General features: G+C 42.4%; 1 protein-coding gene across 1 annotated transcript in view; it reads left to right on the top strand.

Annotated features, from left to right (window-relative positions):
- The window catches only part of EFL1 (elongation factor like GTPase 1), a 623792-nt gene that overhangs the window by 135016 nt on the left and 462411 nt on the right, over nucleotides 1-26365 (top strand). Inside the window, exon 12 of the mRNA XM_040342558.1 lies at nucleotides 17137-17236. Coding sequence (XP_040198492.1) covers nucleotides 17137-17236 — 100 coding nt within the window. The remainder of the gene's footprint in view (nucleotides 1-17136; nucleotides 17237-26365) is intronic.

Below are 26365 nucleotides of genomic sequence, written 5' to 3'. Positions count from 1 at the left end.
GATCCAGCGATGCATCCCCGCTGTGTGAGCGTGCGGCGTCCTCCATTCGATTCACACAGTGCCCGTGTGCCGCCGATCTCCGTTCCCTGCGACGTTACGACGCAAGGGGCGGAGACCGGCGGCAAATTCAAAAAAATAAACAAACACATTACATACAGTATACTGTAATCTTATAGAGTACAGTACTGTTTGTAAAAAATACACCCCCCCCCTTTGTCCATAGTGGTCTGCCCTGTGTCCTGCATGTACTTTTATATAATAATTTTTTTTTTTTTGTGCCTGCAAACTGTATATTGTCAATGAAAAGAGGAAAAAATTGCAACCTGTATCCTTGCACCAGTTGTACTTGTGTGTCTCTGGGCCTTGTGTGTCTCTGGGAGCTTCCAGCCTTCCTTCACCTCCACGATACCCGAGACGGTTTGAGGAGGAGCACTTCACAATAGATTTCGCATATCCCGCCAAGGATTCCTATGAATTGTGGTCTGTTTACATCCCGGGTCCAACTTAAAGCTGTTCCCCATACTCTGGAGTATCCTGGTGTTAACCATAAATAACGCTGTTATTTGGTTGCCTTGTGGTAAGCCTCAGTCCATGTGGTGGCGGATCACGTTTATGTTATTATTTACACACTGGGTGTCGTTTGTCCTGGATTTCACCATTTTGGACTTTAATGTTACATATGTGCATGTATTAAGGACTTATTTGTACTTATTTTTTGCACTTATTTTTGTGCGATTTTTTCCTTGATAATTTGAATAATTTTTTGTGGACACACAAAAGGACTTTATTGCACCTATTGGGTTGGCGCAATTTTTCCCTTTTTTCCTGTATATTGTCAATAGCAACCAAAAGTGTCCCTTTATGTCAAAAGTGATTTTAGAGCAGCTAGAAAACAGCGATAAAAAATTATAATCACTTGCAGAATTGTGCGATAGCGACTTGTGGGGAAATCCGTCATAAAAAAAAATAAAAAATAAAATTCATACCCGGGATGCCTACTAGACTCTTGTTTGGACAGATTTAAGTGAGTTATTCCTAAAAATTACAGGCCCACAGTATAAAATGCCAAATTTCCTTTGCTTTCAGCACCTAAAATCTGAAATAATCATACCGCCAGGGAGGTTAATGCATGGAATACATTAAGATAAACAACCTTCTGACTTTACAACCATTCTAAGTAAGATAAAAATATATGTCTACTTCTTACTTCTCAGTTCAAGAATCAAAACATTAAATATACAAAATAGAAAAGCAAAGAAAATGAAATATGACCATATGAGGTGCAAATTGAGTGAAAAATGTATCTCAAAATGCTTCAGAATTTGTAATCTAATTACCATTTGAAAGTCTAAAAAAAAAAAAAAAAAAAATCTGCGCTATCAGGGTAAACAAGCAGCTACATACAATCCAGTGAAAAAGGAAAGAAATGCAAACAAAAAATCCAAAAAATGCAGCGCTAAGAAATGACTGATGAAAAGACAGTGATGTCTATATTAAACACACATATAAATAAATAAACAAAAAATGTGAGTCCATGATATGTAAATAATTCATATAAAATAATGGTGAATAGTGTGATGAGACACCATAGACCTGAGTCTTAATGATTATAAAAATAAAAGTCCATAAAGGTGAACGTGAAATCAAAAGTCAAGATGATCAATCAAGTGACAGTGATGAGGCACCCACGGTGATTCTAATTAGTCTGGAATGTTAGTGATAACGCCCACCACCAGGAGGGAAGGCTTACCAGATGCGATGGATCCAAGTGAGCTTATGCCCAAAGGATCAGTAAAGCTTTGTATATGGGATGGATGGAAGGATATACCAGAACACACCAAAACGAACGACCAGCAAATAACGGTGGAGTCTTCGCTTAGTGACAGGTGGAAGGGATAACCTCAGCTGGGAGATGGCTCATGGGAATTGGAGAGCTTGCCCAAAGTATGTGGAGGAAAATGAAAGGCACATAGCGTGATACCGTAAAAACGGGAAAGTTTAATGCCGGATAAAAACACTTACAATTTAGTTGATAAAAAGGACATCAATGTGGAAAAGTGCATGGCAGCAGTAGAGTCCCGACTAGTTTCGCTACAACTAGCATCGTCTGGGGTAAGACTCTACTGTTGCCACCATGCTTAAATGTAAAATATGACCTCCCTGGGATCACTCCCCTGGGGGGTCGTCCAATGAGAATGCACTTCCGGGTCACTCTGATGTATCGTACATTAATTAAGTGTATAAAACAAATTATGTGAAATCTATGCCCAAAATAAATAATAACATCGCTTAGAAATAAATCATTGTTAATAAGTAAACTAACCTGATCCGTGTGTGGTCTATGGCAAAGAGTCCACAGTGATCGGACCTGGTGGGGTCACATGGTTTGGTCACATGTGCGTCCGAGCCAGTTGTGTGGGCCAATAGTATGCATCCACGTCACGGGATAAAGCCATGGATCAGCCGGATATTCGATATGTATTACATGGGCTGGCGCTTAGGTCACATGACCACGCTGAAGGAGGGCGCATAAACAGAGCGTCACTAAAAACGCCGCCAAGCTCAGTCGCTCAGCCTGGCGCAGCCCAGTAGGTTGACGTTCGTGATGGGTGTGCCATCAATGTTCATGATCCTCAATACGTGGGTGCGTGTGTATGTACACACATGTTGCGTTCCAGAATGGAACGCAACGCTGCGCTCCATTATGCGTTTCAGGATGTGAAAATTGCCTCACAGCCCAGACCTTGCAAATATTGTCTGATGTAATGAGACAACGGAGGAAGAAAAAAGGAGGGATGGGCAAAACATTGACTGCCACCCAATGGTTATGTTATATCTAGAATACTGTAGTTATGTATATTATTTTAAAACTTTAAAAATAATTTTAAAGATAATTAAGACAAGCCTAATTAATTATATTATGAAAATTAACAAAAAGGGAGGCGAATCCTTGTGGGGAAACACATCTTGACTTCGAATGTCAATGAAAATGTGTTTCTCTTAAATGGATGTGTATCCAATCAAGAAATTCGTGCCTATATATATGTAAACGATATGTACAGTAAGTCCAGAAAGTGACTCTACACTGGACGAACCCCCATGACAAGCTGTAAGATTAAAAAATTATACAGTACATTCAATTATATATATACAAAAAGAGAGATGTATAAAAAATTTGAATTAAAAAATATAAAATTGAAAGAAAAGAAATAAGCTAAAGTTACCACACAGAAACATATTATATGTAACATGAATTAAAAACAAATATGTTTCGAATGGACACCGAATATGCCAAACATGTACAGGTATGAAACATGAATTGGGACGTCCTGTACTTATTAGGATTTGTTGATAAGAGTTGATGTCCCACTCCACATTGAGACCTGATGGTGTATGTGTGCCCAATTCGTATATCCAGAATGTTTCGAGTTGAGACACCCCGCGAGTTTTCGGGCTGCCTCTCCAGGGGGACACATACTGATCTATAATGAGGAATTGTGTGCCAGTGGGATTCTGAGCATGGTGATTTCTGTAATGCCTTGGTACAGTATGGTGAATATCACCAGCTAAAATGAGGGCTATGTGCTCAGCAACTCTGACGGAAAATTTCCGGATAGTGCGACCAAAGTATTGTTGGCCGCACGGGCAAGTAATGAGGTACACCACATACTTAGTTGAACAAGTACAGAACTGTTTTATAGGATAAACTTTCCCAGTTGTTGTGGAGCGAAACTCAAGGTTCTTGGTCTTGCCTAAAACATTATATTTGCATACCGTACATTTTTTACAAGGATGGTATCCAACTAGCTGGTAAAAGAAAGAAGGACGTGTAGGAGGATTGATGATATTCTGGGCAATTTTGCTCTGAAGTGTTGGTACACCCCTAAACACAATTTTGGCTCGTTCGGGTAGCACGGTTCCTAAAACTCGGTCGTTTCTTAATATATTCCAATGCTTGGAAACAATGGATTTGACCAGTTTATGTTGTGTAGAGAATGATGTGAGCAAAGCCCATTTGAAACTTTCATCCTGTTCTCTTTTGGGTTTGACCTCTAATAGGGAACTTCTATCAACTTCGAGAGAGGATTTGAGAGCCAGTTCTATGTTGGCGGGATCGTATCCCTTCTCAATGAACCTGTGCTTGAGAATATTGGCTTGCATAGAAAAGGTGTCTAAATCTGTGCAGTTCCTTCTCAACCTGAGAAACTGACTTTGAGGTATGGAATTCAACCATGACGGATGATGACAGCTGTCAGTTGGGATAAAGCTGTTCCGGTCAGTTTTTTTGAAAAATGTTTTAAACTGAAACCGGTTGTTTACAATGCTAATCTCCAAATCCAAAAATTGGATGGTATCTGAACTGGCTGTATGAGTAAGGGATATCCCCCTGTCATTGGTATTCAGATGATTCATAAAAATCTCGAGTGTTGCCATACTGCCATCCCATAGGAGGAGGATGTCGTCAATATACCTAGCCCAAAACACCAATGAAGTAGTGTTATAGGTATAGATGACATCCTCCTCCCATTTGGCCATGAACAAATTAGCGAGGCTTGGGGCATATTTTGCCCCCATAGCGACACCTCTCTGTTGTAAATAAAATTGATCATTAAACCAAAAATAACTATGTTTGGTGGCAAATTTTAACAACCATTTTTAAAGTTTTTAAAATAATATTCATAACTACAGTATTCTAGATATAACATAACCATTGGGTGGCAGTCAATGTTTTGCCCATCCCTCCTTTTTTCTTCCTCCGTTGTCTCATTACATCAGACAATATTTGCAAGGTCTGGGCTGTGAGGCAATTTTCACATCCTGAAACGCATAATGGAGCGCAGTGTTGCGTTCCATTCTGGAACGCAACGTGTGTGTACATACACACGCACCCACGTATTGAGGATCATGAACATTGATGGCACGCCCATCACGAACGTCAACCTACTGGGCTGCGCCAGGCTGAGCGACTGAGCTTGGCGGCGTTTTTAGTGACGCTCTGTTTATGCGCCCTCCTTCAGCGTGGTCATGTGACCTAAGCGCCAGCCCATGTAATACATATCGAATATCCGGCTGATCCATGGCGTTATCCCGTGATGTGGATGCATACTATTGGCCCACATAACTGGCTTGGACGCACATGTGACCAAACCATGTGACCCCACCAGGTCCGATCACTGTGGACTCTTTGCCATAGACCACACACGGATCAGGTTAGTTTACTTATTAACAATGATTTATTTCTAAGCGATGTTATTATTTATTTTGGGCATAGATTTCACATAATTTGTTTTATACACTTAATTAATGTACGATACATCAGAGTGACCCGGAAGTGCATTCTCATTGGACGACCCCCCAGGGGAGTGATCCCAGGGAGGTCATATTTTACATTTAAGCATGGTGGCAACAGTAGAGTCTTACCCCAGACGATGCTAGTTGTAGCGAAACTAGTCGGGACTCTACTGCTGCCATGCACTTTTCCACATTGATGTCCTTTTTATCAACTAAATTGTAAGTGTTTTTATCCGGCATTAAACTTTCCCGTTTTTACGGTATCACGCTATGTGCCTTTCATTTTCCTCCACATACTTTGGGCAAGCTCTCCAATTCCCATGAGCCATCTCCCAGCTGAGGTTATCCCTTCCACCTGTCACTAAGCGAAGACTCCACCGTTATTTGCTGGTCGTTCGTTTTGGTGTGTTCTGGTATATCCTTCCATCCATCCCATATACAAAGCTTTACTGATCCTTTGGGCATAAGCTCACTTGGATCCATCGCATCTGGTAAGCCTTCCCTCCTGGTGGTGGGCGTTATCACTAACATTCCAGACTAATTAGAATCACCGTGGGTGCCTCATCACTGTCACTTGATTGATCATCTTGACTTTTGATTTCACGTTCACCTTTATGGACTTTTATTTTTATAATCATTAAGACTCAGGTCTATGGTGTCTCATCACACTATTCACCATTATTTTATATGAATTATTTACATATCATGGACTCACATTTTTTGTTTATTTATTTATATGTGTGTTTAATATAGACATCACTGTCTTTTCATCAGTCATTTCTTAGCGCTGCATTTTTTGGATTTTCCATTTGAAAGTCTAGAAAGAAACCAAGGATCCCATTTTAGATTAAAACCATTTCTTTGTATTTTAGTGTATACATTTTTTTCCATAATCATAATTTCATCAATCCTAGCAATAATTTGTGGAAAAGGGAACTATAGTAGTTTTCCAGTGAAGGGCTATTGCCCAGTGTGTTGCTACATATATAGGGCCAGATCCACATAGCGCATCGTAATTTTCGGCAGGCGTAGCGTATCGTAGTAACGCTACGCCGCCGCAACTTTGAGAGGCAAGTGCTCTATTCACAAAGCACTTGCCTCTAAAGTTACGGCGGCGTAGCGTTAATCTGCCGGCGTAAGGGCGCAAAATTCAAATGACAAAGATGTGGGCGTGTTTTATGTAAATTTTACTTGACCCAACGTAAATGAAGTTTTTTCTGAACGGCGCATGCACCGGCCGTGGGGGTATCCCAGTGCGCATGCTCCAAATTAACCCGCAACAAGATTTGAAGAAGGGAAAAGGGGGGAAGGTGGAGGGAATGGGGCCAAGACAAAGACCATAAAGGAAAAGAAGAAAGGAAGGAGAAGGGAGGGGAAAAAGAAAGAGGAAATGGAAAAAGAAAAGGAGAAAAGAGAAGAGAAAAGAAAAGAAAAATACTCGACACACAAGGAAAGCACTCACATTAGCCGCATCTGTAAATGATTTAGAATAAAGAAAAAACCCAATCCAAGGAATGAGTAAAGGTCGGACTTTGAGGCAAGTGGAAGTATATAAAAATATATAGTTTATTACAAAAATAGAAAAAATACATTTACATAATAATAATGGTATATTGAGAAGTAAATAAATATAATCAACATAACAGGCGACTTCATAGGATTCATTTACCACCCACGACTTTCTAAATCCAGATGGTTTTATGTTGATTATATTTAATATATAATATATATGTAATAAACTATATATTTGTATATACTTCCGCTTGCCTCAAAGTCCGACCTTTACTCATTCCTTGGATTGGGTTTTTTCTTTATTCTAACCCGCAACAAGCCAATGCTTTCGACGTGAACGTCATTCTACGCAAAGCCCTATTCGCGAACGTTTTATGCAAACGACGTACACGCCGGAAAATTTGACGCTGGCCCGACGTCCATACTTAACATTGGCTACGCCTCATATAGCAGGGGTAACGTTACGCCGAAAAAAGCCTTACGGAAACTACGTAAAAAAATGTGCCGGCCGGACGTACATTTGTGGATTGGCGTATCTAGCTAATTTGCATACTTGACGCGGAAATCGACGGAAGCGCCACCTAGCGGCCAGCGTAAATATGCAACTAGCCCAGCTTCAGGCGTATCTTGTTTTGTGGATACAAAACAAAGATACGCCGGAGCAACCTAGAAGTTACGCGGCGTATCAATAGATACGCCAGCGTAACTTCTTTGTGGATCTGGCCCAATAGTATGTATATGAGGTTTGTTAGAGATGAGGATATATCTGCAATATCTCTAAATGTGTGCATTCCCCGGAGACATGCAAAAATGTACCAGGAAGGGTAACTGCCTCTAAAACAAGATGGTAATACATATGGGTAGAAAATATGTAGGTGAGACAGTGTAATACTATCTTGTAAATGATTTTTCTGCTGTTTCACGTATTGTTATAGATTTTGTACATTAGACCACAGAGTCCCACTCTTTAGAAGAAAATTGTAAACCCAATTCAGCTTTGCATCTTAACATACAGTATAGGGACATTTGTCAACTAAAGTAGAAGAATTGAGATCATTATATTTAATTGGAATAAGACCTTTTCCTCTGGGGCTTTTTGACATAAATGTTCACAGTCATAGCATGTCCAGCAGCTTATAGTGACATTAAACTCCAATGTGTGTTTTATTTTCCATCAGTCATTCTAAAATATCAGGTACAGTATCGAACAAAAGTGAGTACACCCCTCACATTTTTGTAAATATTTTATTATATCTTTTCATGAGACAACACTGAAGAAGTGACACTTTGCTACAATGTAAAGTAGTGAGTGCACAGCTTGTATAACAGTGTAAATTTGCTGTCCCCTCAAAATAACTCAACACACAGCAATTAATGTCTAAACAGCTGGCAACAAAAGTAAGTACACCCCTAAGTGGACCTATCCAAATTGGGCCCAAAGTGTCAATATTTTGTGTGGCCACCATTATTTTCCAGCACTGCCTTAACCCTTTTGGGCATGGAGTTCACCCGAGCTTCACAGGTTGTCACTGGAGTCCTCTTCCACTCCTTTATGACGACATCACAGAGCTGGTGGATGTTGGAGACCTTTCACTCCTCCACCTTCCATTTTGAGGATGCCCCACAGATGCTCAATAGGGTTTAGGTCTGGAGACATGCTTGGCCATCACCTTTACCATCAGCTTCTTTAGAAAGGCAGTGGTCATCTTGGAGGTATTTGGGGTCATTATCATGTTGGAATACTGCCCTGCGGCCCAGTCTCCGAAGGGAGGGGACCATGCTCTGCTTCAGTATGTCACAGTACATGTTGGCATTCATGGTTCCCTCAATGACCTGTAGCTCCCCAGTGGCAGCAGCACTCATGCAACCCCAGACCATGACACTCCCACCACCATGCTTGACTGTAGGCAAGACACACTTGTCTTTGTATTCCTCACCTGGTTGCCGCCACACACGCTTGACACCATCTGAACCAAATAAGTTTATCTTGGTCTCATAAGACCACAGGACATGGTTCCAGTAATCCCTGTTCTTAGTCTGCTTGTCTTCAGCAAACTGTTTGTGGGCTTTCTTGTGCATCATCTTTAGAAGAGACTTCCTTCTGGCAAGATAGCCATGCAGACCAATTTGATGCAGTGTGCAGCGTATGGTCTGAGCACTGACAGGCTGACCCCCCCACCCCTTCAACCTCTGCAGCAATGCTGGCAGCATTCATACGTCTATTTCCCAAAGACAACTTCTGGATATGACACTGAGCATGTGCACTCAACTTCTTTGGTCAACCGTGATGAGGCCTGTTCTTAGTGGAACCTGTCCTGTTAAACTGCTGTATGGTCTTGGCTACTGTGCAGCAGCTCAGTTTTAGGGTCTTGGCAATCTTCTTATAGCCTAGGCCATCTTTATGTAGAGCAACAATTCTTTTATTCAGATCCTCAGAGAGTTCTTTGTCATGAGGTGCCATGTTGTACTTCCAGTGACCAATATGAGAGAGTGAGAGCGATAACACCAAACTTAACACACCTGCTCCCCATTTACACCTGAGACCTTGTAGCACTAACGAGTCACATGAAATCGGTGAGGGAAATTACTAATTGGGCCCAATTTGGACATTTTCACTTAGGGGTGTACTCACTTTTGTTGCCAGCGGTTTAGACATTAATGGTTGTGTGTTGAGTTATTTTGAGGGGACAACAAATGTACACTGTTATACAAGCTGTACACTCACTACTTTACATTGTAGCAAAGTGTAATTTCTTCAGTGTCACATGATAAGATATAATAAAATATTTACAAAAATGTGACGGGTGTACTCACTTTTGTGAGATACTGTATATTGTGGTTCCATTTTTTTGTTGTTTAAAAATTCTTAGTGTCTTACTGTTTTCAGGTTTCTTTTTTTGTGCTGTACTCGCTCCCTATCCTCCACTGATGCCCCTCACCGCTTCCAGTGTAAAGCGCGCAGCACCGTTATTTCTGGTCGCATTCTCCACTCTGTGTACTACAATTCCTATTCTTCTGCTTGTAGACGTGTAGTCCATCTCAGGACCAAGCAAGAAAGGGGGGCTATGTTCACCTACATAAGGGGGGCATGGAGAACAAACGTAGCCAGCCTAGATTAGGAAGCCAGAAAAAAGCTTGCATTTAAGGGATGAAATAAAAAAATTCAAGTGGAGGTCTACCCAAAAATTAAATAAAAATGTGGCATTTTTCAGGGGCGAGGGGGGGGGGGGGGTTTGGGAGCAGATACCTGAATAACCCAGGTATTTGCTCTCACTTCCGGCAGCAGATTCCGCGGCGATCTATGCCATGTCCGCTCCCTCCTCCTTCCCCCCCCCCGCTGTCTTCAAGGATAGACACATAGGTCCCAGAGGACAGCAGGGACCAGTGAGGACACACAGCGTGACTCACGCATGCGCAGTAGGGAGCCAGGCTGTGAAGCCGCAGGGACAGATCGGGTGAGGACATCGCGGGCACCCTGGATAGGTAAGCGTCCTAATATTAAAAGTCAGGAGCTGCAGTATTTGTAGCTGCTGACTTAAATTTTTATTTTTTTCTGCAAAACTACGATTTAAGAGAGATATACAGTGCCTTGAAAAGGTATTCATACCCCTTGAAATGTTCCACATTGTGTCATGTTACAACCAAAAGCGTAAATGTATTTTATTGGGACTTTATGTGATAGCCCAACACAAAGTGGCACACAATTGTGAAGTGGAAGGACAATGATAAATGGTTTTAATTTTTTTTTACAAATAAATATCTGAAATGTGTGGTGTGCAGCCCCCTTTACTCTGATACCACTAACTAAAATCTAGTGAAAAATCAAGTCACCTAATTAGTAAATAGAGTCTACCTGTGTGTAATTTAATCTCAGGATAAATACAGCTGTTCTGTGGAGCTCTCAGAGGTTTGTTAGAGAACCTTGGTATACAAACAGCATCATGAAGGCCAATGAACACACCAGACAGGTCAGGGATAAATTTATGGATAAGTTTAAAGCAGGGTTAGGTTATAAAAAAAAAAAAAAAAATCTCCCAAGCTTTGAACATTTCATGGAGCACTGTTCAATCCATCATCTCAAATGAAGAGAGTATAGCACAACTGCAAACCTACCAAGACATGGCCGTCCACCTAAACTTACAGGCCGGACAAGGAGAGCATTCATCAGAGAAGAGAAAAGAGGCCCATGGTAACTCTGGTGGAGCTGCAGAGATCCACAGCTCAGGTGGGAGAATCTGTCCATAGGACAACGATTAGTCGTGCACTTCACAAATCTGGCCTTTATGGAAGAGTGGCAAGAAGAAAGTCATTGTTGAAAGAAACCCATAAGAAGTCCCGTTTGCAGTTTTTAAGAAGCCATGTGAGGGACACGGCAGACATGTAGAAGAAGGTGCTCTGGTCAGATGAGACCAAAATTGAACTTTTTGACCTAAAAGCAAAACGCAATGTGTGGTGGAAAACTAACACTGCATATCAACCTAAACACACCATCACCACCGTGAAACATGGTGGTGGCAGCATCATGTTGTGGGCATGCTTTTCTTTAGCAGGGACTGCGACATTATGGCGGAACTTCGGACAATTTTGCCACATTTTTGGGACCATTGTCATTTAAAATGCATTATATAAAAAAAGAGTGGTACTACTGCGCTACCAAATTAAACTAATATAAGAAAAAACCAACAAAAATAATCAAATAATAAAAGCTGCGTATCAAGTGGGTGAACAAAACCGAAAATTATATGAAATGAACTTGGTGTTGAGTTATTCACTTTACGGTCAACACTGAGGACAAGGGGGCACTCTTTACGTCTAGAGGAAAAGAGATTTCACCTCCAAATACGGAAAGGTTTCTTCACAGTAAGAGCTGTGAAAATGTGGAACAGACTCCCTCCAGAGGTGGTTCTGGCCAGCTCAGTAGATTGCTTTAAGAAAGGCCTGGATTCTTTCCTAAATGTACAGAATATAACTGAGTACTAAGATTTGTAGGTAAAGTTGATCCAGGGTAAATCCGATTGCCTCTCGGGGGATCAGGAAGGAATTTTTTCCCCTGCTGTAGCAAATTGGATCATGCTCTGCTGGGGTTTTTTGCCTTCCTCTGGATCAACTGTGGGAATGGAGTTGGGTGTATAGGATTTTACTGTGTTTTTAAATTTTTTTTTTTTTTGTGGTTGAACTGGATGGACTTGTGTCTTTTTTCAACCTGACTAACTATGTAACTATGTAACTATGTAACTATGTATGAGATAGCGCTAATATCAACTAGTGCTGATTATATACAGTATTGTGAGTGATATTATTCAAATTCAGTGAATAGTATAAGTAAGAAACAACAACACTTATGAAATATACACTCTCTCTAATGGTGTAACACAGTGAGTTCGTAATGGGTTAAAGAAACTGAACCCATATGCAGCCCTATAGCCACTCAGCTGATGTCTCCTTCCCACTGCTTCTCATTAGATAGACAACGACCTTCTCAAGCAATTCAGTCAGAAACACTCAAATGGATATGTAAAAGAAAAAAAGAGAGGACAAGCCTCATAGTACAATACTGTATGGCAAGAAGGGTGGACAAGAGACTACACCAACGGTGTATACACTCACACATCTGCCGATAAACACAGGCTCAGAGTCAAAGTTGCCGCTCAGTGTGATGGTCTCCTCACTAGGATCGTAGTCCCGTCACATAGACTCCTCCCCCACGCATAACGCCACTCGTCACGTGGCTTAGTCATGGGTCTCCATGATGTTTTCTTTTTTAAGCTACAGTTTAAAGCAAAATTAGTTTTTTTTATGGAACTTTCACTTTAAGTAAAATTGACGTTTGGATTGTTTTTCATACCATTTGGTTAGAGGGGATTTACCACTATCTTGAAGTTTAACTTTAAATCAAACTGGCCATTCTGGGTTTCGATACACCTTTAGGGCCAGTTCACACCTGAATCACAGGAGAATGTGTTCCGCGTTCCTGTGTGATTTATTGCAGTGCCATTTTCAGCCCATTTACTAATTTGAATGAGCTGAAATCGCACTGGATCGCACCAAAAAGTAGTGCATCCACCACTTTTAAAAATGCACTGCAACTGTATCGCATGGCACTGTGTGTGCAATCTGCATTTGGGGAGTCGTTTGGAATCAGCAGATCGTACACCCAGTGTTTTAAATGCGGTGTGTGATACGTTCACTTTGCGTGGGTTTCCCGCACCGCGGTCTGCTGTGGACAAGTCCTTATATCGGCAAAGGCTCTACGTTTGCAGGAAACGTTGATTTATCTTTCAGCAACGGAAATTAAAATATTTGTATTAATCTTTACTTGCCTTAACTCAACTTTGCCTCTTTGGAAATGTGATTTTTTTTTTAATTTTAAGTGTATGAAAGAAAAAAAAGCTGTCAATATTATGATTGTATGTACAGTACAGTATTTTTTATTATGTCATTTAAGCCTAGCCCATTTTAAAATTATTGAGCTATGTATGTATTTTTTTTTTCTAATTTACTTGTAAGTTAGAAGTTAAAACTAATTATGTTTGTAGGAAAGATTGTTATTGATCTGGTAATGTGCACACATTTATACAGTCAATAAGTTCACCTGCTGAGCAGGCGGCACCTCACTGGAAGGCTGTGTTTTATAGCATTCTGTGAGATATCAATATACTCTCTGTAGGATGTCCTTGTTTCACCTTGTGTGAGAATATTAACAGCCTTGGAGAATAACAATATACACTTTTTATTATTTCCCATGACACATTATAGGGCGTGATGTCACATGGTACATTTGATTTTGTAAAGTCTGTGTTTTTATTTTGTGTCTAGAAAATTCATAGCATACATGAGAGATTTGCTATTGGTAACATATCGGTATGCTGGAACAAAGTCATGTCTGGTACGTTGACTTGCATTTTACCATTCAAGTCAGTTGAATAGGCATAATGAATAACTCAATGATCCAGATTTACTAATGAGCTTTCCCACTTTCAAAGTGATATTTTACTTGTTGAATGATGCATAACAAAGTGAAAGTTCATTTTTCAAAAGATAGTCATGTTAAAAGAGACGTATGGGTTTCCCAAAAAAAAAAAAATATAGTCACCTAGCTGTAGCCACCTCTGCAGTGGGGACTGAGCAATCAAATTCCACTGATTGCTCAGTTCTCCCCTCCGCTCTGAGCAGAGAGAAGTCACCGCCTCTCTGCTCTACCCCTTCAGTGCTCACTGGAGTGTCGGGCTGTGGATGGGGTGGGTGTGGCTGGCTCAATCTTCCGGTTACCCGCTAAATGGCCAAGCCAGCTGCTGTTCCAGTGATCTGGGAGGATCCTGACTATAAAATTGGGATTGATCCAGCTTCTGGACTGGTTGAGTGATGTCAGACTTTTTAGCCCACTGTCAGCTGAAAAAGGGTGCACAGGAGTGCAGAATGAACTGCACTACTGTGATCCATAGGAGAGGTAGGGCTGAAAAAGCTTTGGCCATACTGCCCCTTTAAAGGAGAAGTCTAGCCTGAGCTCATTTGGCTGGGCTTCTCCTATGGATCACAGGAGTGCAATTTGTTTTAAACTCCTGTAACCCATTTTTAGCAGAGAGCAGTCTGAAGTCCACTCTCTGCTGACATCACTAGAATCAGTTCAGGCACCGAGTCATCACAACAATAAAGTCTGGATCTACCAGGTACCTGGACTGATGCCTGTCTCAACCTCTCGGCGAGCCGCTGATAGACTGAGACAACCTCTCCCCGCCCTCCACAGCTCAGCACTCCAGTGAGCGTGGTGGGGCAGAGTGGAGAGCTGCTGATTGACAGTCAGCAGCTCTCCATTTGGGGAGCTGTGAGAACCGAGGCATCGGCAGTGTTTGATCGTTCAGTTCTCAGTGCAGACGCGCCGGGGGACAGATGCAGCATCGGACTGATGCTGCATCCACCTAGGTACTGTAAGTATAAATGTAAATCAAAGGGAGTTTAAGACTTTTAGATAAAACAGTGGGCTAAATGGGGACAAAATAATGAAATAAGCCATAGGTGTAATTTTCATGTATTGAGAGAATAGAATATATGGTAAAAACAAGTAGCTTGTACAAAAGTACAGAACATACATTTCATCCATGATACAATAGTTGATATAAAAATACATTGAATAAATATCAGTCAATGAAAACAAATAAAACCACATAGGGGCTGGGCAGTACACAGCAATAAGTGAAGTATAAAATGTAAATGGATCATAAAAGTACTGGTTTAACAGAATAAGTCCCATAAACGCGTATAACTACATCTTTGTAAGCCCGACGCGGCGTTTCGTGTATTCGAAAACACTCCTCAGGGGCGAATGTAGTGTATATCTGAAATACAGATTTAAATTAATGATCAAGGTATTAAAATTAAATCCACCAGAAAAGATAGGAAATCGATTCTGGTTACTTAGAGTATGCCATGGTTGTAATGTAAGTGCGACTAGGACCAAACACATGCCCGTCCCGGGACAGAGGTGGCAGACAAGCAGACAAACAACAGAGCGCATAAAGCATCCTTCCCAGACAGCAGGCGACCATAGGTAAAATTAGTTTAAATGTATCCTCATGGTGCAGGTAGGTATCTGTAATGAATGAATAGGTCCATCAAACAGTGACCCACATAGTAAAGGAGTAAAAAAGTGCATGAGGGATAACGAGTACCTGGTATGTAAGTATAAATGGGCTAAAGAAAGCCATACTTCTCTTTTAAGGAAAACATTAGAAAAATAGATTTTGGCTCGCCTGTGATTGGATGAGTGAAGCCAGCACAATTTCACTTCATTCAGCGAAGTGTAAATTTACTTAGCAAAGAAAAAACTTCACGTACTGTATATACTCGAGTATAAGCCGACCCGAATATAAGCCGAGGCACCTAATTTTACCACAAAAAAATGGGAAAACTTATTGACTCAAGTATAAGCCTAGGGTGTCCATCTACATGCCTCACTGTGTCCATGTGCATGCCTCACTGTGTCCATGTGCATGCCTCACTGTGTCCATGTGCATGCCTCACTGTGTCCATGTGCATGCCTCACTGTGTCCATGTGCATGCCTCACTGTGTCCATGACTAGACTGACATTTAACATGGGAGTCTATGGAAGGGGGGACCAGGTGTGAAAAATCGGTGCTCCCCAGCCGTAGGTCTCCCAGACACAAACTTTGCACACTTGTAGAGATGAAATGGGGCTACATGTGTGCCAAGGTCCGGGTTTTTCCTCCGTCACACTTTGGCGGATCGGAGCGGGTTGGATGTCAGCGGGCATGTCACCGCTGACATCTGCGGCTCCAAAGAGGAGCACGGAGCGCCCGTACAGGTCCGCAAAAAAAACTGACAGACGGACCTGCTCGGTGTGAAAGAGCCCTTAGGCCCCGTACACACGTCCGAGGAACTCGACGTGCCAAACACATCGAGTTCCTCGTCGAGTTCAGTGTTGAAGCCGCCGAGGATCTCGGCGGGCCGACTTTCCTCATTGAACAACGAGGAAATAGAGAACATGTTCTCTATTTGGCCTGACGAGTTCCTCGTCGGCTTCCTCGCTGAAAAGTGTACACACGACCGAGTTTCTCGGCAGAATCCAGCTCCGATCGAGTTTCTGGCTGAATTCTGCCGAGAAACTCGGTCGTGTGTACGGGGCCTTAGTGTCACTTTTTAAAGACTCCTTATGAATTTCCCTGATTATATTTTTTGCCCTGTTTAGTATTTGGTGGGCAACCTAATAGTGTATGGTAACCTAAAATGACCAAATTGATTGAAGCAGATTAGTGTGCTTTGGCTGACGTTTGCTTGATTTGATTGCACTTATCAGATTACTCTTTGCCTTATTAAATAAAGAACTATATGGAATGTGACTATAGGTGACATTTGCATCGGTAATGAAGAAACTGCGGTCTTTTCCACTCGGTCAGTCCTGGTATTTTGGGCTATTGTACGTATGAAGGAAAATGACAGGGGCTAGCAAAGTCAATGTGAAATTAGTGCAGCAAGCACAATATCCAAACAACAATGCATGCCCATCACTCTTAGGCACAGGTCACTGCTCAGAGTAAATGACTAGACATTTTTATAATAACACTGGGCAGACTTCATATAAATCTATTAGAAGGAAGAATAAATTGGAGAGACCTTTTTAAAGGAGAGCCAGTTTTGCTGAATGATTGCACCTTTAAATGTAATCTTGCAGTAAATAAATAACGCTATCCCAGTCCCAAGGCCCCAGAGAAGTAATATACTGTGCTGGTACAGTAGGTACAGACAGGAGTAATCGATCATTCTTCAAACTTGACCTGCTTTTTTTTTATACAGCTTGTTTTTTGTTTTTTTCTCAGATTTTTTGCAGTGCCGCAGTGAGGAAACTTCTCCGGTCATTATCTTTGTTTCGAAAATGTTTGCTGTCGATGCGAAAGCTCTACCCCAGAACAAGCAGAGGTACAGTAAGGTCCATCATCTGTATTAATGTAACATTCATATGATTGTGTGATGGATGAGTGCTGGTAAGTTGGCACAAGACTTGGCTCCAGTCACTCTACCACTTTCCTGCCATGGAGCAGAGTAGACCCTACTGAGTTTACTCCTTTCTATTGATTGTCAAAATGATTGGTTGTTGTGTGACAGAAAGCATTTGTGGATTTTTTTTTTAAATATTTTTTAATACTTTAATAGGACCTACAGATAAAGTTTAACGCATTCCACAAAGTATGCCTTTCAAAAGCTTTGTTCACACATGCAGCTATGGGGGTGGTAAAACCATGCAGACAAAATTTTTAGGGCTGTTGCTGATTAAAATTTTCGTGTTCGATTAATCGATTCTTTTTTTTATCGATTAATCGACTAATTTCAATTAATTATAACGCACATACAGATCCAACTACTTTTAGCTGATTTATTTTTAGGCAGATTGCCTGTTCTGCTACCAACCACTGGAAAAATGTATAGCAGGATATAAAAAACACACAAAGGCAGCGCTTGATGGGAATAGCATTAAAACTTTTATAGTCTTCAATTAGATAACAAAATAAATATTGCACTGGAGATAAAAATCGATGTAGCTAAATAAACTGTCAAAATGGTGCGAGTAATACCAAACGGTTGCAAAAGCAGTCATAAAAACATGTAGCTAAATATGATACTGGTATAAAAATGTGTACAACGATACCACTGCTGAATCCAGATGAGGAGGGGTTAACATCAGTCCGTCGGCATGTAGATGTCCCGTGAAGGGAACTATCACAACTCCCAGTGAATGGCTGCAGAATCCCAGGTTGATAGAGGGATATGATAGAGGGAAGTATAACAGCCCTTCCATGTGGCAGATAGTAAGGTCCCGCCGGCATGCAGATATGAAGGCACAGCAAAGGAGCCCTTCAGATGGACATGGCAAGCCCCGCCGGTGTCCGTAACGTCACCGGATCTCCGACGGAACTCCCTGAAGACCCGAAAGCCGGCGGAGAGGTGAGTACCGATCAAAAGAATTTTGATCGATCAAAAAAATTAACGATTAATCGAGGAATTAATAGTTCATTTCCACAGCCCTCAAAATTTTCAATGTGATCTTCAAGGTGACTAATTGCCGGGTCCCCAGGTCCCTATCTGTAGCCCTCCTAAATGCCCACATACCTCAAATGCCAAAGGCTACACAAAAACAAATCCACTTTCTTCTCACCAGTTTACAATAGCCAAAGCGTAGAAGAAACGTAAACTCTTCCTCTCGGAAGCCAGAAGGAAAATATCATGGATAATGACCCAAGAAAATCTGGCCAGTATCCTTACGGATACAACCCTGAAGTTTGGAAACAATCCGGGAGCCCTGGGCTATCTTTGTAGGGATCTCCCTTATTCCCGGTGTTCATCGGTTCCTCACCCTCCCACAGTTTTAGGGTAGGCACGCACCCCTTTCCCATCCCTCCTCCCCTTCTTACCTCTTTTCCTCCCTCTCTTCTATCCCCTGTTGTTGTTACACCTGGAGATGACCTCAGGAAAACTTCCTGCTTATCTTACGCATGAGAATGGAGCAGACAGACGAGTTGGCCTCGAGTCCTGACTACATGATCAGGCCCTTCTGGTTGGACGACTCCGGGGGCCCCGGGGTGGAACCGTGGGAGAGGCACAGATTGATCTCGTCAGTGGTGCTGGGGGGGTCAGAGGAGACCCCGTCTCTCAGGCGGCTGGTCCGGGGGGTGATGCTTTGGGGCAGCCCAGCTTGAAGGTGCTATACAGGTCTTGTGTCAAGCTGACGCGATGATTGAAGACGTCCTCTCCTCATATTAGTAAACCACAACGGTGTGCAGTACCGCATTTGGCCTGAGGTGAGGGGTGCGCGCCTGAGCCGATCGGAGCCGTTCGTAAATACTCAGTTCCCGAGCCTTTCCAAGGTTTTCCGAGTTCAGCCGAGCTGTCCCCGAGCCTTTCCGAGGCTCTCCGGTGCCCCCCACCTCTGGCCACATGCGGTATTGCATGCCTTAGAAGTCAATGCAGAACAAATTATTTTAGTTTCCATAGACTTCTATGGGAAAACTCGCTTTGGCATGCGAGTGCTTTGCTTTGGATTACGAGCATTCTCCTGGAACAGATTATGCTCGTAATCCAAGGTTCCTCTGTATTGGTAATTTTGGCAGTTAGGCAGTACAGGAGGAGGATATGTGCATACAGGATAAAACAGCCTTTTTACACAATGCAGAGGATTAACCCCTGTGGTTGTGGTTGGAACTCCGCTTTAATCAGACCTATAGCTTTGCAGTCAACAAAGTTCACGTTTCCTGCTGTTTGGACCCCTGCCTCTGACTCAGCAGGGGTGTGCCGGATCTCTGCAAAGAGACTACTGCTTCCTCACAAAGAACAAAGGGCCCATTCTGCAGCATGCTGGAGGGGTCAGGCATACTTAGGCCGTGGCTGATTTAAAAAAAAAAGAAGCAAACTGTTCGTCTTTCACATCTTTTATTTTGATGCCCCCGGACTGGAAGTGATTAGCTAATTTAAACCATTGAATTGGGCTTTAAAAAAGGTACACATTTTTATTTGCGATTTGGCTGCACATATAGTGCTTATTATGGGACGCAGTGTTTTGGGAAATAAACATATATTGCTTTTTCATGTGAACTGTGAAGTAATTCTACAAATATTGTGAATGGGATTATTTATGGGATAATTTCATTTTATGAATCGGTAAAGCATTCTAAAATATGAAGATTGCCTTCTCCCGGATACATCGGCTATAACAGATGAATTATACACCTAATGATTGATATCGGAGCGCGTTCAGAAACCCTAGCACCAGCAACACGTCACTTTTTTTTCCCCGATAAGTTAAATATTTAAATTGGATCAAAGAATAATCACTGTAAATCCATTTTTTTTTTTATTATTTTTTTTTTAGGTTTAATTAAAAAGGAAGTGATTTACAATGGGCGGAATATGTGTCTTCTTTTTTAATGGGGTTTTATTATTTATGGTGTAATAGAACATATAACATGTAAAGGAGAGCTTTCATTTTATAACCTCAGCTTTGTAATAGCAATAAAAACAATAGTTATGTTTGACAATCCAAAAATAAAACTTTATTTTTTTACTTTGAATAGAGTAAGGGAGGGTTATAACCCCTGTCATTTTTTTTTTGCCACCTGTGTCCCATTGGGAATATCTCCCTTCACTTCCTGTCTCGTAACCAAAACAGGAAGTGAGAAGAAATCCCTGTAAATTAACCACTTCCCGACCGCCTGCCCTACATATATTGCAGCAAGGCAGCCTTATTACACAAAATCACGTACCTGATCTTGCTCAAAGCCGCTGGGGGGCGTCCATGTGCCGCTGGAGCCACAATCGTGCACTGGTTGGCCACAGGGAAAGCCAATAAGTGGGCTCAGCGGACGCGATGTCCACCGTCCACCTGCGATCGCTCCCCGCAGAGACAGAACGACGGTCTGCTGATATGTAAATAAGCAGACTGCCGTGCTGGCATGGACACTCTGATCTAGTGTTCTTGCTAATCAGGAACACCGATCTCAGTGTCCATGCAGTGAGCCCATCCCCCCCCCCACACAGTTAAAAACACACCCAGGGAGCACACTTAACCCTTTGATCGCCCCTGATGTTAACCCCTTCAATGCCAGTGTCATTTATACATTGTCAATGCATATATTTGACACCCAAAAAAGTGTCAAAAGTGTCAGCTAGGTGTCTGATTTGTCCGTCGCAATGTTGCAGACCCACTAAAAATCGCAAGTAAAAAAAAAAAAAAAATGCAATTTACCACTTAAGCCCCAGGCCATTTTGTTGCTAAATGACCGGGCCACTTTTTGCGATTCGGCACTGCGTCGCTTGAACTGACAAAAAGCGTAGTCATTCGACGTGGCTCCCAAACAAAATTGACGTCCTTTTTTTACCACCAAAAGAGCTTTCTTTTGGTGGTATTTGATGACCTCTGCGGTTTTTATTTTTTGCGCTATAAACAAAAATAGAGCGACAATTTTAAAAAAAATGCAATATTGGGACCATTGTCATTTTTACAGTGCTCAGTGCTATAAAAATGCACTGGTTACTGTGAAAATGACACTGGCAGTGAAGGGGTTAACCACTATGTGGCGCTGTAGGGGTTAAGTGTTCCCTAAGGCGTGATTATTACTGTAGAGAGGCGTGGCTTGCTGTGACACGTCACTGATCATGTTCCCCATGACAGGGAACACGATCAGTGACAGTGTCACTAGGCAGAACGGGGAGACGTTGTGTTTACACTAACATCTCCCCGTTCTACCTCTCCGTGAGACGATCGTGGGTATGCCCGCGGCGATCGAGGCTGCGGGACCCGTGGGCGCGCTCATGGAGATCGCGGCTGGCGCGCATGCCCGCAACAACCGCTTCTTAAAGGGGACGTACAGGTACGTCCTTTTGCCTGCCCGTGCCATGCTGCAGGCGTATATCTGCGTGCGGCGGGTGGCAAGCGGTTATACATCCCATATTTTATAGATTCTATAACTTATAACATTTGCGCAAACCAATTTATATACACTTATTGGGATTTTTTTTTTTACCCCAAAAAATTGGCAGAATACCTAAATTTAGAAAGAAAATGTATTTTATATTTTTTTTATATTTTTTTGGGGATATATTTTATATGTTTTTTTTAATGTTTATAGCACAAAAAATAAAAACTGCACAGGTGATCAAATACCACCAAAAGAAAGCTATATTTGTGGGGAAAAAAAGGACATCAATTGTGTTTAAGTACAACGTTGCACGACCGCGTAATCAGTTAAAGCAACATAGTGCCGTATAGAAAAAAATTACCTGGTCATTAAGGGGGTAAATCCTTCTGGAGCTGAAGTGGTTAAGAAAATGCATTGATCCAGATCACCAGAACTCAATTGGAAGATTTCCCATCTATTACTGTTCAGGGTGCAACCAAAATTTTGGAATTTTCCGTTCACTTTTGATGAGAATCATAAACTGTACAAATGTGGGGAGTTTATCTCCCTAATGAGGCAGAAGTAGCAATAAAAACCTGAAAGGGATTCTAATCTCCACAAAAAGTTTTGCCTTTAGTTATACTTTAACTTGAAAAATCTCCCTTTAACCCCTTCACACTGACCATACGCAAATATGCGGCCCCGCTGGACTGGGCTTTTTTCTGTGGGGCCGCATATTTGCGTATCTCCCATTGTGCTGGGAGCGCACCGCACAGCACGCTCCCAGCAAAGAGACCACGGTCTTACCGATAGACCGTCTGATTCTGGGTCACCTGATCGATATAATAGCCTCTGATTGGCTATCCCAGTGATCAGTCATTGTGAAGCCCGCTCCCGTCTGTTCTCCCTCTGCATACCTTGTGGTGGGTACTTAAAGGATATCTAAAGGTTTTTTTTTTTTTTTTTTTTTTTTTTTAAAACAAACATTATTATTATTTTACAGGATTTATATAACACCAACAGTTTGCGCAGCGCTTTACAACATCGGGGAAGACAGTACAATACAGGAGGAATCAGAGGGCCCTGCTCGTTATGCCGCGTACACACGATAATTTTTCGGCATGAAAAAAACAAAGTTTTTCCAACTTCATCATTAAAACGACGTTGCCCACACACCATCGTTTTTAAAAAATGATCTAGCAAAGCGCGGTGACGTACAACACGTACGACGGCACTATAAAGGGGATGTTCCATTCGCCTTTGGGCTGCTTTAGCTGATTCCGTGTTAGTAAAAGACGATTCGCGCTTTTCTGTCTGTTACAGCGTGATGAATGTGCTTACTCCATTACAAGCGGTAGTTTTACCAGAACGAGCGCTCCCGTCTCATAACTTGCTTCTGAGCATGCGCGGGTTTTTAACGTCGTTTTAACCCACACACGATAATTTTTTACAACCTGAAAAACATAGTCTAAAACAACAATGCAGCATGTTCGAGAAAACAAAATTGTCGTTTTTCAGAACCCGAAAAATGATGTGAAGCCCACACACGATCGTTTTAAATGCCATTTTTAAAAACAACGTTTTTTTCATGCCGAAAAATGATTGTGTGTACACAGCATTAGAGCTTACAATCTAGAAGGGAGGGTCAAGTGGAACAAAGGGTAGCATCTGTGGGGGGTGATCAGATGGACAAGATGAAAAAAAAAAATACAGTTGTTAGTTGTGTGTAGGATAGGTGTAACGAGACCCTTGCTCGCTCACTTCCGCTCTCCCGACACTCCTCTGCTACTAGTGAGTCAGCTTGCAGATCGCAACGTTTGATGGTTCGGTCATCCAAGGCTCCGGGATCCGAACTACAGCTATGTGCCGTTCGTAATCCATTAGAACAAACACCAGGCAGGCTGTATGCAAGTTCAAACAGGAAGACCTTTATTGGAAGTACACAACACACTTTTAAACAGAATTTGGAACATCCCGCCCCCAACAATCGCTTTCCTATTGGTCAATTGTAAAGTACATGTAGTCCTCCTTCAGGTCCTCTTAGGCATGCAAATGAAGACTTGAAAATGAGTCAGCAGGGATTGGTCCAATAGCTTGCATTATGTCTGCTGTGTGTTATGGGACAGAAGCCCCAGGGGGCAATCAATGTACACAATAGCCAGAAACAGGACAATGGAGTCGTCTGGAGCTTTAAGACACCGTGTAACAGCTTTCAGGGAGGAACACTTCCGCATTCCAAGGTCCATGACAATAGGCTTCTCTGAAGAGGAGGGTTTTCAGGGATCCTCTAAAAGCTAAGGAGGAAATAAGTGGACAGATTGGGGTAAGGAGTTCCATAGGCTTGGAGAGGCCTGGAGACGAGCGTGGGAGGAGGTGATAAGGGAGCTAGAGAGCAGGAGGTCTTGCGAAGAACGAAGTGAACGATTATGTTGGTATTTTGAGACAAGGTCAGTGATGTAGCTGGGGGCAGAGTTGTGGATGGCATTGTAGGTAGTCGTTAGTATTTTTTGAATTTAATTAGTTGGGTGAGCGGAAGCCAGTGGAGGGATTGACAGAGAGGAGTAGCAGACACAGAGCGATTAGTAAGGTGGATGAGTCTGGCAGCAGAATTCATGATGGATTGAAGGGGTATCTAGAGGTAAGCCAATGAGGATGGAGTTGCAGTAGTCGAGGCGAGAGATGACCAGGGAGTGAATTAAGAGCTTTGTGGTGTCATTGGTTAGAAAGGGGCGTATTTTGGAGATGTTGCGGAGGTTGAGGCGGCAAGATTTGGACAGTGATTGGACGTGAGGCTTAAAGGAGAGTTCAGAGTCCAGGACTACACCTAGGACCTTGACATGTTGGGATGGGCCGATAGTTGTGCCATCTATTTTGACAGAGAAAGATCAGGGGGAGAGGCACGTGGGGGAGGAAGAAAATATAAGTTCCGTTTTGGATAAATTAAGTTTGAGGAAGTGGTGTGACACCCAGACTGATATATCTGATAGTAAATTAGTGATACGTGAGGAGAATGATGGAGTGAGCTGAGGGGCAGAGAAATAGATTTCAGTGTCGTCAGCGTAGAGGAGGTATTGGAAGCCGTGGGAGGCTATCAGCTGACCCAGGGAGGAGGTGTAGATTGAAAATAGGAGAGGTCCAAGAACAGAACCTTGGGGGACCCCAACAGAGAAAGGAAGAGGAGAGGAGGAAGTAGAATTGTAAGTAACGCTAAAAGTGCGGTTGGATGAGTAGGTAGAGAACCAGCGAAGAGAACAGACGCGGAGAACAAAATCATGGAGTTTTTTGAGGAGGAGGGGGTGGTCAACCGTATCAAAGGCAGCAGAGAGCTTCAGGAGTAGGAGTACAGAATAGCGTCCCTTGTGCCGCGTACACGCGATAATTTTTCAGCATGAAAAAAACGTTGTTCATAAAAAAAATTCATTTAAAACGATCGTGTATGGGCTTCACATCATTTTTTTTTTTTCGAACATGCTGCATTTTTTAACGACGTTTTAAACAATGTCGTTTTTCGGGTTGTGAAAAATGATCGTGTGTGGGCTAAAACGACGTCAAAAACCTGCGCATGCTCAGAAGCAAGTTATGAGACGGGAGCGCTCGTTCTGTTAAAACTACCATTCATAATAGAGTAAGCACATTCACACTGTAACAGACAGAAAAGCGCGAATCGTCTTTTACTAACAAGGAATCGGCTAAAGTAGCCCCATGGGTGGAATCATCCGCATGGAACTTCCCCCTTATAGTGCCGTCGTACGTGTTGTATGTCACCGTGCTTTGCTAGAGCATTTTTAAAAAATGGTGTGTGGGCAACGTCGTTTTAATGATGAAGTTGGAAAAACGTTTTTTTTTTCATGCCGAAAAATGATCGTGTGTACGCGGTATTAGTTTTGGTCTTTAGTAGATCGTTTGTTAGTTTTAGGTGAACATGTCATACTTGCCTCCGCTGTGCAGTTAGTTTTGCACTGAGTGTCCCCGATCCTCCTCTTCTGGGGTTCCTCAGCGGTGCTCCTTCTCTTCTCGAGTGCCCCTTTGGAGAAGCGCTCAGGGCACTCGTGTGGGCGCGCTCCTGTGTCCTGCTGCTGCATCTATTGACACAGATACCAGGACTCGGGCCCCGGCTCCTGCATCATTGGATTTGATTGACAGCAGCGCGAGCCAATGACTGCGCTGCTATCAATCTATCCAATCAGGACCCAAACCACTGGCTGGACCTGGTGTGCCCGTCCCCGGGGCAATAAAGACCGGGTTCAGATAAGTAAAACGGGGGGTCTGGGGGGGCTGCTGCATCACAAAAGGTTTTTCTTTTTTTTTTTTTTTTTTTTTTTAAAGATTTTATTGAAAAGATTTGCATATAACATAAAATGGAGTGGCTCCATGAGCCCAAACACAAAGTCGTACAGGCAAATTTTGGCAAAACATAGATCCAATATGTCTGTACAAGTCTACACAATAGCTTCCCGGGTCAAATGATTTGTTTGGGTGGGCATATTTAGAAGAGTTAGAAGGAGAGAGAGGGAAGGGGGGGGGGGGAGAGCGAGAGAGAGATAAGAGAAGGAAAAGAGAGAAAAAAGAAAAAAAAAAAAAAAAAAAAAAAAGAGGGGGGGCAGGGGGGGGGGCACGTTGGGGAGAGGAGAGAGATAGGTGGGGGGAAGGGAGTATATGG

The sequence above is a fragment of the Rana temporaria genome, chromosome 3 (assembly GCF_905171775.1).
Source record: "Rana temporaria chromosome 3, aRanTem1.1, whole genome shotgun sequence".
Lineage (NCBI taxonomy): Eukaryota > Metazoa > Chordata > Amphibia > Anura > Ranidae > Rana > Rana temporaria.
The sequence above is the reverse complement of the archived record's forward strand: the minus strand, read 5'-3'. Positions and strand labels throughout refer to the sequence as shown.